At 36.1% G+C, this 18,244-nt stretch overlaps 1 protein-coding gene across 35 annotated transcripts in view; it reads left to right on the top strand.

Annotated features, from left to right (window-relative positions):
• Positions 1-18,244, top strand: part of NEBL (nebulette) — a 695,182-nt gene that overhangs the window by 289,310 nt on the left and 387,628 nt on the right. For 27 of the 35 annotated variants that reach the window (XR_013519570.1, XR_013519569.1, XR_001913033.4 and 24 more), the window contains exons 8-11: positions 6,467-6,580; positions 8,181-8,285; positions 13,971-14,075; positions 16,219-16,326. The exons of 1 other annotated variant lie outside the window; for it this stretch is intronic. Coding sequence is in view for 28 of the 34 variants with exons in the window: in XM_078329575.1 (XP_078185701.1) it covers positions 6,467-6,580; positions 8,181-8,285; positions 13,971-14,075; positions 16,219-16,326 (432 nt within the window). In the remaining 6 variants the exon portion in view is untranslated. The remainder of the gene's footprint in view (positions 1-6,466; positions 6,581-8,180; positions 8,286-13,970; positions 14,076-16,218; positions 16,327-18,244) is intronic. 7 more of the 35 variants (XM_078329568.1, XM_078329563.1, XM_078329567.1 and 4 more) reach the window with 1 other exon arrangement.

Below are 18,244 nucleotides of genomic sequence, written 5' to 3'. Positions count from 1 at the left end.
TAACTCAGGAGGCTACTGACGTGTAAGTGATTAGGGACACGTCTGGGTGACACTCTCATGAAAGGGCTGTGACTCTAAGCTCTACATATTCCCAGTAATGCTTGTTGAAGAGGCAGGGGATATGGGCGTCACTTTAGATTTCCGGTATAGCTACCTGGCCTCTTACAACTTCACGCTTTTTTGGGAACAAAGACTCCTTATCAGTTGCACAGGAGAAAGCAAATTCTGGAGAAGCAGTATGGTTTGGTCTAGTGATTAAGAAAATGTACCCTGCAGCAGGGCCCTACCTGGGTTAAACTCCTGGTTTTGTTGATTGCTGGCAGAGTGACCTTGGACTAATTGCTTCATTTGTCTATTTTTGTTCCTTATCTGTAAAATGGGGATGACAGCAACAGTATCTACTTCTCAGCGTTGCTGTGAAGGTTAAATGTGTTGCTGTGAGTAAAACACTTAAAGTGGTGCCTAGCCCATAGAAACATGACATAATTTCATAGGAATAATTTTACTTTAGATATTCAAAATGGTTTTCTATTCTACATTTTTAGATGAATTCATGCACAGAATGGAGCAGGAATATGAACAGTGTCTGTGAGAGTCTGCCCTTAAATTCATTTCATCACAATCCTATTTGAGAGTCCCGAGAAGAAAGTTTTGACATTTGAGCTTTTGTTTTTACATTTCAAATTCAATCTACAAAAATTCCCCTACTTGATCTCTACTTGGGCTTGAAAGCAGGTTTTTTTTTCTTCAATCTCAAATTATTTAGTAACTGAGTGATCAGATGCTTAAGCCGATTGTAATTTGCAAGTTACATGATACCTATCGTGTTTATTTTTTCATGTCATGTAAGATTTTATAAGCTGTATAAACTCATCAGAAAAGAGGAAAGCTGGGAAAATAAATAATGGGAATTCTGGAATGAACTCAGTATATTCCATTTGTATTTTTAGGTATCAATTATAAAAGAAATTCAGGCAGAAAGTTTAGTTTCTTATTTTAATTGACAGCATTAAAGTTTTTAGCTTGCTCCTAAGCTAATGACAAAGGTGCATAAATACGTAGAAGGCAAATGATTGAGGGATTTAATAAGCAGGGAGATGTGGGTGGATAGAATGCAGGGAGGAAAGGAGCACCAGAGCACCAGAAGCATTCTGATAGAGAAGGCAATGACAAGGCAGTGTTCACGGTATGCAGGGATAAGACCTGTCTGATGAAAAGGTGGGAACAGCAAGTGAATGGGCAGGATTCTCATATTTTATCTGTAAAGTGAACTCTGTGGGATTTTACCCAGAAAAGGTAATGGAAACACATACCAAACCCTTCCTAAGTTAAATTCTACAATAATTTTGCTCCCATAGTTGTAAACTTTCCATTTTTAAAATTTGCAATATACATAAAATTATGGCCAGTTATTAAAAAAATCAATAAAAAACTAAAGCACAAATCTCCAGTGCGATGAAGGGATTGGTACATATGTAACTCAAATGTAAGTACAGTAACTGTTGAATTTATTGACTTAAAAATTCCAAGAATGGTTTATTCATTAATATATCCATTGATCATCTTATTACTTGGAATTTGTCTACATGAGGAATAGATTCCTTGTTCAATTTTATAACCTCAAGGAAAAGCTATGGATTTACAATAAGTAGCATTGTTCTAAGATGGCATTAATACATTGGTAAGACTGGATTTTAAACCTAAAAATCACATTATAAATTGCCATGAAAATTTAGTAATAAGCAGTGGCCTTAAATTGCAAGGGGTATTAATTGGTTTGGAGAATCTACCATTCTCCCTTTCTGGCAAGCACTCCCTCCACCACCTGCTTCACATCCAAGTATCAGCTCAAATGTCATGTTCCTGACTTGTTGCTCTCCTCCCCTTTATTCTCTGCTCTTCTTTACAGTTCTTGACACAATTTGTAATAATTGTATAATGTATACGTGTATGTGTGTGTTTTAGAAATCTATTTCACTTCCTACAAGGCAGGCAGGCTCCATGGAGACAGGGCTCATATGCTTTTGATCCACTATTAAGGGAAAACACAGATTAGGCTGCCAATAGATGCATAGAGCTTGATTAAACCAATATTCTCTGGATCATTAACATTTGATGCAAAGTCAGTATGATGTTATTTTGCAAGGAAAATAAGAGCAGAAATATTATATTGTGTAAAATTAAGACAAAGATAGTCTTGATTTTGTGGTGAGTTCTATTTAAAAATCTATTTGCCCTGTCTTCCTTGATAGCTTTTAGTTTAATTTCATCCAAGATTGCTGGGAATTGATGTCTATAGATATGCGATATTATGTTATTTGCTTACTTTTCTTTCTCTTTTTTTGAGACGGAGTCTTGCTCTTGTTTCCCAGGCTGAAGTGCAGTGGCACGATCTTGGTTTACTGCAACCTCAAGCAATTCTCATGCCTCAGCCTCCTGAGTAGCTGGTACTACAGGCTTGTACCACCACTCCTAGCTAATTTTTGTATTTTTAGTAGAGACTAAAATAGTCTCATATTTTTAGTATGCTTTGTTCCATGATTTCACCATGTTGGCCAGGCTGGGTCTCGAACTCCTGACCTCAAGTAATCCACTCATCTTGGCCTCCTAAAGTGCTGGGATTACAAGTGTGAGCCACTGTGCCTGGCCTTCTTTTCATTTTCAATGATAATTAAGGTACACTTATCAAACTGTTTCTTTGCTAAAATGTGTTTATGTGGCTATGATGAAATGCCTTCATTCAGGGTCTGCTTTTTTGTACCTTTGCTGGCTTTTTGCGAGTCTGAGCCACAGGTGATGTCAGTGTAAAGTTCTTGGTTTGCACGTTAGACTTCACACATATCCAGGTGCAGTTATGAGGATCTAGATCTTCGTATGAAGATATGCAGATGTAATTTCTCATTTCTTTATATGAGAAGATGCACAGTTGTGAGGATCTATAGTGCTGTCATTGTAGGTTAACAGTACCACTGTTTTCTCCAAGTGTGAGCCTCTGAAAATCTTGCTAAGTCTCTTATAATTCTTTTTTATTTTTTTTGAGACAGTTTCGCTCTTGTCACCCAGGCTGGAGTGCAATGGCGCGATCTCGGCTCACCACAACCTCCGCCTCCTGGGTTCAGGCAATTCTCCTGCTTCAGCCTCCTGAGTAGCTAGGATTACAGGCATGTGCCACCATGTCCAGCTAACTTTTTGTATTTTTAGTAGAAACGGGGTTTCACCATGTTGACCAGGATGGTCTCGATCTCTTGACCTTGTGATCCACCCACCTCGGCCTCCCAAAGTGCTGGGATTACAGGCTTGAGCCACCACACCTGGCCTATAATTCTTTAAGAAATGTCTAGGAGTTTGATCCTATATACCTATACAGTATTTTTTTTTTAAAGATGATATCTCCATGAAGTAATTATTATACATTTCATGCCTGTATCAAAACAGCTCATGTACGCCATAAATATATACACCTAGGATGTACCCACAAAGATTAAAAATAAAAAAATTAATAAAAACAAAAGTGATAAATATTAGGACCACTAGCCACACTAGTCATAATGTAAATAACACCAGTCATGTGGAGTAACTTCATTTGTTTCCAGAATAATTGATGTAGGTATAAGGAGCAACATTGTGTCTTAAAACCATAGCAAAGTGTGCACTTACCAAACTGTTTCACTCTAATACCTATTCCTCCCTTTCTCAAATGGTCTTAAAACTGAAAGGGTTATGCTTTGTTCCATGGTTGAATAGCAAGTTATAGTCAAGGAAGAGCACTTCCTGGATGTCTCAGAAGATGCAAGCCTGCATGAGGAGGTAGACAGACAGATGTGTGAACTGTAGGTTGAAAATACAGTAGAATGTTCAGCGTTTCTGTACAGTTAGTGAGTGAACATAATGTGGCTCACTTCAACTAGTTGGTTAGCTTCTAGTTCATTTTACCTGCATTCCTTACAGAAAGAGTGAGGTTAGGAACAATTGGTTTGGTGTCTGGTCCATGCATTTTTTAAATATAATGCAGTTATTTTACTTTGTGGTTAATGAGGGAAACTTGTGTTTTTGTTTCTTAGGCATCTTGAATCACTCACTATAGCGAATGTTCGAAGAAGATAAATTTCACAACGGATTGCTCATTATTACATTTAATATAAGTGTGGGAATAACAGAGTGATTATTGTTTCTTAGAAATGTATCCGTGGTCCCTGACTTCTAGTGGTTCAGTCTAAGATTGTTTAACCTTACCATGTCATGGAAGTGGCACATATTTAGTAGAAACCGTACTTCAAGTACCATATAACGATTCTGCTTTTCACTTTCATTACAGTGATCAATAAATTATGTGAGATGTTTTCGACATGTGCAAAACAGGCTTGGTATTAGGTGATTTTGCCTAGCTGTAGGCTAAGGTAATTGTTCTAAGCGTGTTTAAGGTAGGCCAGGCTAAGCTACGATGTTTGGTAGGTTGGGTGTATTTGGTACTTTTTTTTACTTAAAATATTTTTAACTTACGGTGTGTTTATTGAGATGCAGCCCCATCATAAGCTGAGGAAGGGGTGTCTGTGTGTTTACTTGGAAGAGCATATGCATGGTTTAATAACAAGAAAGGATGTTCTAAGCGTGTTTAAGGTAGGCCAGGCTAAGCTATGATGTTTGGTAGGTTGGGTGTATTTGGTGCGTTTTTTTACTTAAAATATTTTTAACTTACAGTGTGTTTATTGAGATGCAGCCCCATCATAAGCTGAGGAAGGGGTGTCTGTGTGTTTACTTGGAAGAGCATATGCATGGTTTAATAACAAGAAAGGAATTTGCCAGTATTATTTTCAAATACTCTAGTGTAATTATGCTGGCAACCTCAGAGTTTGCAAAAACAGTATGATAGGCTCTTTGTGTGCAAAGATCATATAACCTACTTTTGCCGTTTAGCTGATACAGTGTGAGTGAATCTGGCTGAGTCAGAAGTGTCATTCCAGTGGAAGGCCGTCAAAGAGTCCACCATCTTTGTTGAGTGAATATCCTTTAGGCATGACAAACTTAGGAGAGACAGAACCAGTGACTGAAATATGGTAAAAATGTAGCAGAAGGGTGAAGAGGGCAAAAAGAGTAAGGCTATATATTTAGGAGAGGACGAGGTAGGGTGAATCATTGCTTTTGTGCCAGCTACTGTATAAAGTACCGAAGGAAATCTAAATTAATTTCATCCATAATTTTTTCTTGGTTTCAAGACATAAAACAAAACATTAGTTTTTTGTTTTAAGAGGTCTTTTCCATTACTTAAAATAAATTTATAAGGTATTGTGAATGTCAGAAAGTTGTTATTAAATGAAACCGCAACAGAAAATATTTCCTGTAAACCGTCTCAAAATATTTCCCAAATGCTGTATTCACACCGAGATTTTCTCTAGCTCTCTCTCATGGGTACCAGACATGTGTCCCTGAAGGAGACCATCACTCTATGCGTGCCTGATTAAAATACATGATGAGAGCCATCCCAAATTGCTTTTTGATAAAGCCTTCTGCAAGGCAGAGCCTTTAGATGTATGAATAAAGGTGCATTATCAGAATGTTGTAAGAAAACAAAACTTTGTAAAAGTTATAATGTCAGCAAAATGTCATAAGAGAACAAAACAGCTTACTTTGAACTGTAAAATCAGTACACCTTTTCCTGGCTACGGTAAGTTAAAGGGAGTGTGGCATGAGTAGCTAGGGTTTTTTTTTTTTTTTTTTTTTTTTTTTTTTTAGTGAACTTGTGTTTATATTCTAATAATTATAACATGAATCCACATATTTCTCTATATATGGAGAAATACATAGTTCTACCAAATAAGTTGATAATCTTTTTTTGGTTATTCTAAGAGTCCTTTTAAAAGAGAAAGCAATTTAGAGTGAATATTGGAGATGGTTTCCTTGCTGAATAAATTGTGGAGTTAAAGCAGAGAAGGTTTTAAATTGACGTTAAATAGACCCAGGACATTTCAGAAAATGCAATTCCTAAAATTAAATGTTTGAGCAAATGAAGTATAGGAAATGTTGAGAAAAACCGTGGTATGTACCATGCTCTTTATTTGAAATCATTCCCTTAGGAAAATTTATATTTAAATTCTGGGGCTAGAATCTATTTTCTAAATGTGGTAGACCTTTAGATATTTGTGGTCTAGGTTTGTAACTGATTGGAGATTACAGAAATGCAGAAATGAAAACTGACATTTAAAAATCTTGATATTTTAGTGCATAATTCTCATTAATAGGATTTGAGTTAATGCCTAATTGCATTTGTGATCAATGTACAAGTAGAGCTTTTTTTTTTTTTTTAAACTTTTATGCCTAATTAAGCTTTATAGAGGGGGTTGGATATCAGGAATTTAAACTTTGCAACCATTCATTTTTAAGATAGCTTTTATTTTACCTACTTGAAAATCAAATGTGTTACTTTTAAATGTAAAGATACATGAACTATTTATCTTTTCTTTTGTGACAGATTAAATACAAAGAAAAATTTGAAAATGAAATGAAGGATAAGAAACATCTTTACAATCCTCTTGAAAGTGCTTCTTTTAGGCAGAATCAGCTTGCGGCTACATTGGCAAGCAATGTAAGTTGTAATTCACAGAAAGTTATTTTCAATATCTTTTTTTTTTTTTTTTTTTAGAATCAACTGTGTTGTAATTACCAGTACTTAATCAAAATAATGTAGCTTCCAGGCAATTTGTAGTTGAACTGAAGCATATTTTTCCTAAAGCCTTTTCTGAGAAAAATACATTATTGTAATTAATTTTTAATGGTTACTGATTACTAATTAGTTAATAAGTAGGAATAGTATTGCAAATGAAGTTATTATATCTGCTCAAGAGTAGAAATAGATTATAGAATTTTGCAGAGAAGTGGTCTGTATTACCACAAATTAGTGGTTAGGACAGTAGTTACCTCATGTAATTACAGTGATGAAATTGAGTTTATTGTAAAGTACTGCCTGGTACATGGTAATTTATCATATAAAGAAATTTTTAGAAATTTTACTTGTAGTGGCTTACGGTTTATTTTTTATCCCTTATGTAAATGATGTAAAAATAATTCCTTATGTGATTTGTTTCCATTCCATGTTTTTAAAAATAAAAATAATTTTACAAGAAATAATTTTTAAAAATCTTTTTAGAATCTTGTTTTATACTCTGTTGTTAGAATATAAAAACAGCAACATCAAAAAAATTGATTACTTTGCTATAGTTGAAAATAATTTAGATTTGCTTTTCAAGTATAAAAATTACGTATTACTTATCTGTTGCTTTGTTAGATAATTTAAACCCTTCAACTCCCATTGTCTCTTTGGGCCTTGGTTTCTCTTGCTTTAATTAATGTCTACAAGGTATTACTATTTTTATTCAACAACCAGCTTTTGTTTGTTTCTAGCAATTGAAGTGGGTGTTTCTCTCTTTTGTGACCATCAGGAATAGCAGAATGATTTATCTTTTTTATTTGATTATTCTGCATGTGCAAACATAAAGGAAATAGAGATGAAACATACTTAAAAGAACCTAGAACAGTGCTGGACACTAAAGGTTTGGAGTCAGAGTGCTTAGATTTAAATCCTGTTTCATCACATATTACTATGTCTTTGTCTTTCTGTGCCTCCATTTTCTTATCTGTAAAATGGGGCTACTTAAAGTACCTACTTAATAAAGAGGTTATTGTAGAGATTCAATACTTAATACATATAAAGCGTTTTAGAAAAGTGGCACATAGTGTGTGGTATGTTTGCTATCAATATTATATTATTACTAGTATTATATTTTCAGAAAGTTGCTTTAAAATAGTCTGTGCCGATTGGAGGGAAAACATTGAAAGCCTAAGATCTCCACATAACATAATTGAAATACTGTAGTAATTTCTAAAGAATAAATTGGGCTCTTTTCTTTATTTTTTGAAACCAGAGTTACTGTGAAAATTGCTTTATACTGTTAACATCACCCTTTCTGAATACGTAAACAACAAAAGGAATTACTCAAGTTTTTTCAAACCCATATAGAAATAACGTTTAAAAACTCATTTGATAGTAAATCAGCACCATCTAGTGGCTCCTCGTAAATTCATCTGTCAATTTACCAGTAAATAGTACTACTTGTATGAAGACTGCAATAATGCAAAAGCGTATTTTCTTCTCTTAGATGGTATTTTGTTCTATGTTATTTTCATAGGTGAAATACAAGAAAGACATTCAAAATATGCATGATCCAGTTTCAGATCTCCCAAATTTGTTGTTTTTAGACCATGTTTTGAAAGCCAGCAAAATGCTCAGTGGCGTAAGTGGGTCATCTAATGGCAACTATAGAAGCCTCGTGGCTCCAAGAAGCCAATATGCCTGCAGCATTCACGTGCTCACCTGCTTCCTTAGAGGGCCTGTGTCTCACTCCTCCCTCATCAACTAACTCAGTGAAAAATAGTTCTCTGCTTGCAGAAATCCCACCAGAGCTGTCACTTTGCAGAGGAGGTTCTTGGTAGCTCTCCAGTGTCTGGTGTGTACAGCTGTGTTTCAAAGTGTTTGTGCAAGTGGTCTTTCTATTGTTCTTTCCTTTTTATCATCCGTGTTAGATTAAAGCCACTTGAAGTTCAGGCTCTCAAGTCGGAGATATTTTATTTTATGCAGGTCAGACCAGAGTGTCTTGTATTTAGTATGCCTTCAGTAGCGTGAAAAATGGTCTTAGTCTAAACTGTATTTTCTCGGAAAATAATTCCTATCGGCATTTATATTACACTGACACATTGATTTTAGTCTTGTCATGGTTTCCATGTTCTCAGTCAAGGCAACCAGGAGAGAAGGGTGGGTTCTTCCTCACGTTTTGATGAAAATTTTTGGGCATACTGCCCACGTGGTCAGTCCTGCGGGACTATCTTGACTTTGTAGGCTGTTGTAACTGATAACCCTGGGTCACGTGTGGCTCCATTTTGTACTTCTCAGGATGCCATATGGTGGCAATGAGCTTTCATTTGACCGTAAATTATTTTCATGCCTGTTTTAATAATCACACTCTCACTCAAAATTATTCATAATTTATTGAATATTTGCTTTGGGCCAGACATAGGTCAGATGCAGAAATATATGTTGGATAAGGCATGAGAAAAAATGAAGAAAGTTGTCTTCACCTGATGTGCCTGGACTTAAAACTCTATAGGGCAAAACTTGGTTTCTAGACAGTTAAATAATGAAAGGTCATTTTTAGAAATCATCTATACTTGGCTTTAGTGCTTTGAAATGTTATGTTTATTATTTTGTAAGCCTCCTTTCTGGAATACCACTGTTTTCCTTCCTTAATGCTATTATGCATGCAAGTAATTCATACAGAGTTTTAAAAAGTTTATTTTTGGCTGGGCATGGTGGTTCACACCTGTAATCCCAGCACTTTTGGAGGCCGACGCAAGCAGATTACAAGGTCAGGAGTTCAAGACTAGCCTGACTAGCATGGTAAACCCCATCTCTACTAAAAATATTAAAATTAGCTGAGTGTGGTGGTGTGCACATACTACTCAGGAGGCTGAGGCAGGAGAATCGCTTGAACCTGGAAAGTGATGGTCGCAGTGAGCCAAGATTACCACTGCACTCCAGCCTGGGTGACAGAACGAGACTCTGCCTCAAAATAAATAATAAAGTTTATTTTTTTTCTGGGTACTCATGGTGGCTCATCCCTGTAATCCCAGCACTTTGGGAGGCCAAGGTGGGTGGATCACTTGAGGTCAGAAATGCAAGACTAGCCAGGCCAACACAGTGAAACCCCATCTCTACTAAAAATACAAAAATTAGCTGGATGTGGTTGTGGCTGTCTGTAACCCCAGCTACTTAGGAGGCTGAGACAGGAGAATTACTTGAACCTGGGAGGTTTCAGTGAGCTGAGATGGCACCATTGTGCTCCACCCTAGGCAAGAGGAAGACTCTGTCTAAAAAAAAAAAAAAAAAGTAATAATAATGATAAATAAGATAAATATAAATTAATTTTTTTCTTTAATGATTTGTCCTTGGATGAAAAGCAGTACATTAGTGTTTCCAGGCTGTTGAACAGGGAATAGAGGCTAGAGGACTATTTGGTGAGCCCAGAATTGGCACCCAGTTCTGGGACATTTACATCATGTTGGCTTGCACTTCAGTGTTCATTCCCACACCTCTTATACATTCCTCTATTTTTTGAGTGTCTTTGTTTGTCTTTTTTCACCACGACTCATAGATATGCTTCTAAAATTGATATAATTCTATTCCCTGAGCCCCCTGCTTCCTTCATATTCATTCTCTGACATCCAGTTTTGATCGTTGCAGTGGCATTTGCCCTTGACCTTTCTCTAGCCATACTTAGCTTAAATTTCCTAGGGACATGGGGATTCATATGCAAATAAGCCAATAAAAAGATCATAGTGGTAATTTAAACATTTGGTGACTGGAAGAAAGCATGCCACTCCTATGCAATATTTCTTTTCAAGAACGTTGACCTTTATAATAATGGGGGAAAAAATCACAATCTAATATAAATTGTTTCTATCATCTCTTCAACAGAGAAAACTCAGAAAGTCGTATGTTACACGTATTTGATATATCATTTATAGCGTTTAGATCTTCATTTAGGTGGTGCTTTTGCCTAGATTACAGATTTCTTTTTCTCCTCCCGGTACACAAATTGTGATTGAATGACTACTGCATGGGACAGAAAGCTTAAGACTTAAAAAATGTGTTCCTTTGAAGTGTCTACTTACAAAGTTGTATACATTGTCTAAATAAGTACACATTGTATAAAGTTGTATACATTGTATAAACATGTATACATTGTTTAAAGTTGAATACATTGTATAAAGTTGTATACATTGTCTAAAGTTATATACATTGTATAAGCATATACATTGTATAAATTGTATACATGTTATAAAGTTGTATACATTTGCTCAAATTTATATATTAGAATGGCCTCCTTTAGTACTTGTGAAGAAACAAAGAATAGCCTACTTTAAAATTTTAATGTAAAAAATTGGAATTTTGTCGATTTATAAAGGCAACTTAGTTTATTAAAAGATTGAATGAGATTGCCCAATAAAGAGATATTCTGCCAAAATTATGCATTTGACATATGTAGCTGTTGTTTTAAAGACCCCCCCCAGATGTCTTTAGCAACATCAGAATTACTTTTAACCTGAACTCTATAGAGAGATATGAGTGCCTTAATTAGGGAGTAAAACCATTCTAATTAAAGTTTTGGGAAACATTTTCCCCTGGAAAATGGACTGTCGTAGTGTTCAGTTTCTTTTCTAACTTTACATAAATTAAAAAGTATGTACTTTGTGTTACTCTGTGTATCTCCCACTAGGAGGCACCAGAGACTGTTATATAAGGAAAGACGCGTATTCCAAGTTCTTCTGCAGATCTTAATTCAAATAAGTTTTCCTTGTTTTTTATTTTGTTTTTCTCTTAAATAGGAGTTTTAAAAATTCTTTGTAACTAAAATGGATAATTGTGTTAGGAACAATATTTACTGACATTTTCAGCATATATTCATTATTTTATACATAATAATATCCTAGTCTTTATTTGCTGTGGATTTTAACTCAGTAATGGACTATGTTGTAGCTGGACTGTGTTACATAGTAATGGACTATGTTAGATTCATGATTATTTTATAAATTCGTATTTCAAAATAACTTTAATTATAAAGTCTCTGTATATTATCTTTCCATATTATCTTTTTTTAAAAGAACTGGTTAAAAATAAAGACTTTTTAAAAAAAGATTAGAGAAGCCAAAATTTATAACTTGTTACCCTCAGTCACGATGTACTTTGTGGGCTGGTGCAGTAGCTCATGCCAGTAATCCCAGCACTTTGGGAGGCCAAGGCAGGAGGATGGCTTGAGGCCATGAGTTTGAGACCAGTGTGGGCGACATAGTGGGTCCCCAGCTCTAAAAAAAATAAATTAGCTGGATATGGTGACATGCATCTAAGCCCCAGCTACTCAGGAGACTGAGGTAGGAAGGTTGCTTGAGTCCAGGAGGTCAAGGCTGCAGTGAGCCATGATCACTCCACTGCACTCCAGCCTGGGTGACATAGCAAGACCTCGTCCAAGAAAAAAGTACTGTGTGAACATTTTTATGACCTTCCTTGGGCTTTCCTCCCTCGTTTTATTCTGGTTAGGGTCTGGGGGAACATATATCGCAGCTCCCTAGTTGACTGGAAGCACTGAGGCCAGGCTCCCTCTGGGGACTATTGTTTTGTCCCACATGAAAGAGCAGCTCTTGTGTGGCAGGCCACTTGGACATCTGTTCCATTCCTAGCACTTGGCTTTTTTCTTCTTTCATTCTGAAATCCCTGGAGGATCCCCTAAGACTGAAATGTAAGTTTCCTTATGGCCAGCTCTTTTCTGCTCCCTTTCAAGTACTGTTTTTGTATCCCTCCACTCTAGTGCCATTTTTACAGGCACCCCCATTGTCTAATAAGCAACTATCTTTAGCTTCTTAAGTCTCTCTAGTCTTGAATCTTTAAGAGTTACCATTTACTTCTAAAGGTCTTTCCAAATAAGGCAAAATAACTAAGTATCCAATCTTCAATAATAGAAATCATGAAATATTTTTAAAAATTTCTAATTTATAATTGTGACTGATACATAATGATTGTATATATCTGTGGGGTAAATGTAGTGTTTTGATACAGGCATACAGTGTGCAGTGATCAACTGAGATATTCATCAGATCGTGCATTTCTCATTTCTTTCTGTTAGGAATATTTCAATTCTACTCTTAGTTGTTTTAAAGTGTACAATAAATTATTGTTAACGGTGGTCACCCTATTGTGCCATTGAATACTCTATCTTCCTTTTTCTATCTGTCTGTATTTTTGCACCCCTTGACCATCTCCATTTTATCCCGTCTCCCCACAACTCCTCTAGCCTCTGGTAGCCATCATTCTCTCTCTCTCCATAAGCTCAGCCTCTCAAGTAGCTGGGGCTGTAGGTGCACATCACCATGCCCACCTAATTTCTTTACTTTTTTGTAGAGCTGGCGTCTCACTCTTTTAACTCCCACATATGAGTGAGAACATGTGAAATTTGTTTTTCTGTGCCTGGCTTATTTCACTTAACATAATGACCTCCAGTTCTATTCATGCTGTTGCAAATGGCAGGATCTCATTCAATTTTGTGGCTGAATAGTATTCCATTGTGGATATGTACCACATTTTCTTTATTCATTCATCTGTTGATGGACCCTTAGGTTGCTAATGTAACAATGTTTGTCGTATTGCTGCCTGTTACATGTAGCATCTTTCATTGGCCAAACTTGGCGTCCCTGTTCAATTTAGTCTCTTCCAAATTCATCGTTTTGTCTGTATGTCTAAATGATAGCCTTCATTCAATTTCTTCACCTTAAAAACTCAACTGACTATTCCAAGATTTCTCGGTTTCTCTTCCAGGGCGTTTGACCCTTTCCTTTTAGGAAAATTAGTTGAATTATTTCTCATACATTTTCTTTGTAACCCTCAATCTTCTTCATGGTGTAGTCTTTTTGTATAGGACTTTTTTATTCCTTGCCTCTGGGTTTCTTTTGTGCTCTTCCTTTTGCTTTTCTTTCCTTCTCTTCTGTTGAACAGTATTAAACATATTCCTGTCCTAAGATAAGAGCAAGACAAATTGCCTTTATTTTGCCCCACTTTACCTATTTACACGAGTCCCAGCACTAGCTTTCCGTTGCCACTCCCTGGTGTTGTGAATATCCCTTACATTACGTTTGTGATTAACTGTCCTCTGTCTCTCTGTGTGTTTCATGTGCTGACATAGAGCGGATCTGTCTTAGATTGTCTGTGTATCTCCGTGTCAGAAACCTCCTACCTGCTAGCCAACTGCAGGTGGGGTCTTGGCAGCAGCTTTGCAGCTCTTGGTGGCTTGTATTGTGCAGTTCGCATTTCTAAGTATTGATTGCTCTAATCAGTGTCTTTAATTCGAAATTTATTTTCATGTTTTGTATTTTAGCGAGAATATAAAAAACTCTTTGAGGAAAACAAAGGAATGTATCATTTTGATGTCGATGCTGTGGAACACCTGCACCATAAAGGCAATGCCATCCTCCAGAGTCAGGTATGTACTTGCTGGGCACCCACCCTCCCTGCCAGGAACCCGTAACCATCCTGAGGCCCACAATTACTGCCACGCATCTTAACTGAGAATGTACAGCTGCAGAAAAGAATAAATCCTGAGAAAACAGCTTGGCCAACACAGCGGAACTTCGTCTCTACTAAAAATACAAAAATTAGCTGGGCCTGCTGGGCACCTGTAATCCCACTACTCAGGAGGCTGAGGCAGGAGAATTGCTTGAACACAGGAGGTGGAGGTTGCAGTGACCCAAGATTGTGCCATTGCACTCCAGCCTGGGTGACAGAGCTAGACTCCATCTCAAAAACAAAAACAAAACAAAACAAAAAAACCAAAACCAACAAACAAAATGTTACTTTTGAAAATCTCAAACACCATTTGCCATATATGTTTTGAGGTCAGGGGATCTTGAACCATATTTCAATCTAAAGGCTTTTTATAAAATAACCATTACTTCACATAATTAAAAAGTTGCAAGATAGAAATTAATTAAACTGTGGTCAAAGCACATGATGATTTAAATTTTTCTATTGAGTGGTAACATTAATTTTCCAGGTGCAAGGTTAATTATAATTTTTTATTTCAATTATGTGTTATTTAAAAGGTAATACTAGTTTATTCTAGATTAATTTTTTAAATATGAAATTCTAGGTAACCCCTGAATAAGCTTTAAAAAAATTCTCTCTAGCATATTTTAAAGTTACATATGTTTTTTTTTTTTTAATTCTGAGCTTAAATAGTTGCAGAAGATGCCAGTTCCAACATCTGTTAAGATAAAATTTCAAATCACTCTATTAAATGCATTCTGTGGAATGCAAAGTCCATAATAATTTGATACTCACCTTCATTGGTTTTAAAAATACACAAAGCAGGCTGGGCCTAGTGGCTCATGCCTGTAATCCCAGCACTTTGGGAGGCCGAGGTGGGCAGATCATGAGATCAGGAGTTTGAGACCAGCCTGGCCAGCATGGCAAACCCCATCTCTACTAAAAATATAGAAATTAGCTGGGTGTGGTGGTACTCACTGTAATCTCAGCTACTTGGGTGGCCAAGGCAGGAGAATTGCTTGAACCTGGGAGGCAGAAGTTGCAGTGAGCTGAGTCAATGCCATTGCACTCTAGCCTGGTGACAGACTGAGAGACAGACTGAGACTCTGTCTTAAATTAAAAAAACAAAAAAGAATACACACACACACACACATATATTTCTTATTTCCATTTATTTCACAAAATTTTATCCTAATGGTGTATTATACTTCCTGATACTTTTACTGATCACTCTATCATACTCTTTGCAACAAAATTATGTCTACAAATAGGTATTTTAAAGTATGTCGTATTTCCTATTCCATAAAGTTCTAAGTTAGAAAATTTTTCTTGGGTTGAATTATCATTAACATTATCACTATTACAATACAACTTAAGAAATGATAAAAACTTTTCTATGAGTTTAATTTAAAAAAGTATATTGCTTAAAAAGCCAGCCACTCTGATGGCTTACATTTTTTTAATGGAAGATTAAAAAATATCACTCATTTTATAAACTGAAGATGAGGACTGACTGTAATTGAAATAATTCATAATACGATATTAAATATTGCATAGTGAAATTGAAATAAGTCATATAAAGGTCTGTGTGAGTGTTTTACTCAGTGTCTATGAAAAAATTCAGCAGCCCTGGAGGACATCATCCTCTCTTTGACAGAAAAATAGAGAATCATATCCATCTTTTTTTTCTTGTTTTTGATTTACCAATACACATCAATGTGATCTCAGGGATCAACCTCTGTCTCACACCTACTACCTATAAGTGTATGCCATTTGCATATACATAAATAACCCCATATATATAATACATATCTATATATTCCAGCTATTTGAAAAAATACTTTATACAGGTTCTAGAACTACATTAGTTGTTCTAAATTACTTTTATCCCTTAGGAAGTTTTATATTATGTTTACTTTCCTTGTATGTCATTAACTAAAGGGAACCCAGTGATCAACCTAAATGGTCAGAATAATGATTTCAGAAAACGAGATGATTCATTTTAAACATATATATTTTTTACTTTGCTCTGTTTGCATAAGGGCTTTTGATTTTTATATGCTTTTCTTTTTCCAATGAAGGTTAAATACAAAGAAGAATATGAAAAAAATAAGGGAAAGCCAATGCTTGAATTTGTTGAGACACCATCTTATCAAGCGTCAAAGGAGGCTCAAAAGATGCAAAGTGAAGTAGGTCCATTGGTTTGTTGATAATTGTTTACTGTAAATTTGATGTTTTGCCATTTGAAAGAACTTAGAATGTTCAGTGGGTCTCGAAGAAAGAGTGCTGCTCTGGGCAGATTCAAGGACCTGCTTTCTAGACCTAGCCACCCACTGCCTGGGATCTTGTCTAGCTCATTGTGTTTGTCTGGTTCTTAGTTTTTCTCATTGGTGAATATGGATCTCAAGCCAGATGAGCTTTTATACCCCCCCATCAGTTCTAATATGCTATGATTATATAACTGACCCGTTCAGATGTTAATGTAAAACTATGGTGAGTTCATAAAAATTAAAAACAAAAGGCTGGTTGCTTTTTTTTTTTTTTTTTTAACCTGTTTTTGTTTTTAGAACTAACATTTTAAAAAATACTCCATGCTAGGTAATATGCTAAGAGTCTTTTATATGTCAGCTCATTTAATCATCGAAGTAATGATGTTAGAAGGTATTCTCTATAGTTTAAGAATGTATCTACTGAAATTGTCTTAAATGAAATTCTTGATCCAGTAAATGTTAATGTTTTAGAACCTGATCAAAATTATAATGATTTCCTTTTCTCTGTTATTTTATGTTTTGGTCCATTTTGTGTTGCTATAACAGAATACCACAGACTAGGCAATTCATAAAGAACAGAGATAGATTTTTTTTCAGTTCTGGAGACTGGGAAGTTCAAAATCCATGGGTCCACATCTGGCAAAGATCTTCTTGTTGCATCATCCCATGGCAGAAGGTGGAAAGACAGAGAGTGCTTGCACATGTCTTAGACGAGGGGATGGGAAACTCATCTTTTTTTCAGGAACCCAACCCCACAATATCAAACCATTCCCATGATATCAGCATCAATCCATTCCTGAGGCAGAACCTTTATGGTCTAATCACCTCTTAGAGTTCTCACCTCCCGATACTGTTGCACTGGGGATTAAGTTTTCAACACACCAACCTTGGGGGGACACATTCAAAGCATAGCAACATATTTGATTGATTCTTTTTTTCAGTAAACAGTTAAGAGTTTTTTTCTTTTTATCTACTTTATTCCCAACCTAAGATTATGCTAAGTCACATCTAGATATTCCCCATCCTTTTTTTCTCTGTTCCAGTGAGACTTATTTATGTGTGTGTGTGTGTGTGTGTGTGTGTGTGTGTGTGTTTTCCTTCCTAACTTTTCAGGATCAGACACACAAGGTTTTGCCTGTGGCCCATATCAACTTTCTGTGGGTGCATGGGTCCTTATTGCAAAGGGACAAAAATAGTGGATGATGGTCTCAGTCCAATACAACTTTGATGCTTCATGCTAGGCATGCTCACTGAATAAGATCCTTTCTGTTGCTTAATAAATCAGAACAGGCAGAAATGATAACTTGTGGACAAAAAAACTCTCATGGGAATTTTGTAAGCATTACTAGTGCTAATTACTGAAATGTTATAATTCATCTTCTTGGAAAAAAGGCACTCAGATATTACCATGGTTTATTGGATAGACAAAGTTGCTTGATTTCTTCTTCAAGCAAAAAGAAAAAAGAATTACCTGAATTTTTCATGTCTTATTCAGTGGCCCCCAATCTTTTGGGCACCAGGGACTGGTTTCATGGAAGACAGTTTTTCCATGGACTGAGGAGTGGTGGTGGTGGGAGGATTGGTTTCACAATGAAACTGTTCCACCTCAGATCATCAGACTCTAGTTAGATTCTCATAAGGAGTGCATAACCTAGATCCCTCGCATGCACAGCTCATAATAGGGTTTGCACTCCTATGAGACTCTAATGCCACCACCGATCTGACAGGAGGCAGAGCTCAGGCAGGAATGTTCCCTCACCCTCACAACTTCCTGCTGTGAGACCAGGTTGCTAACTGGCCATGGTTGCTACTGGTCCATCGTCTAGGGACTGGGGAC

Source organism: Callithrix jacchus, chromosome 7 (genome assembly GCF_049354715.1).
Source record: "Callithrix jacchus isolate 240 chromosome 7, calJac240_pri, whole genome shotgun sequence".
Classification (NCBI taxonomy): Eukaryota; Metazoa; Chordata; class Mammalia; order Primates; family Cebidae; genus Callithrix; species Callithrix jacchus.
The sequence above is the reverse complement of the archived record's forward strand: the minus strand, read 5'-3'. Positions and strand labels throughout refer to the sequence as shown.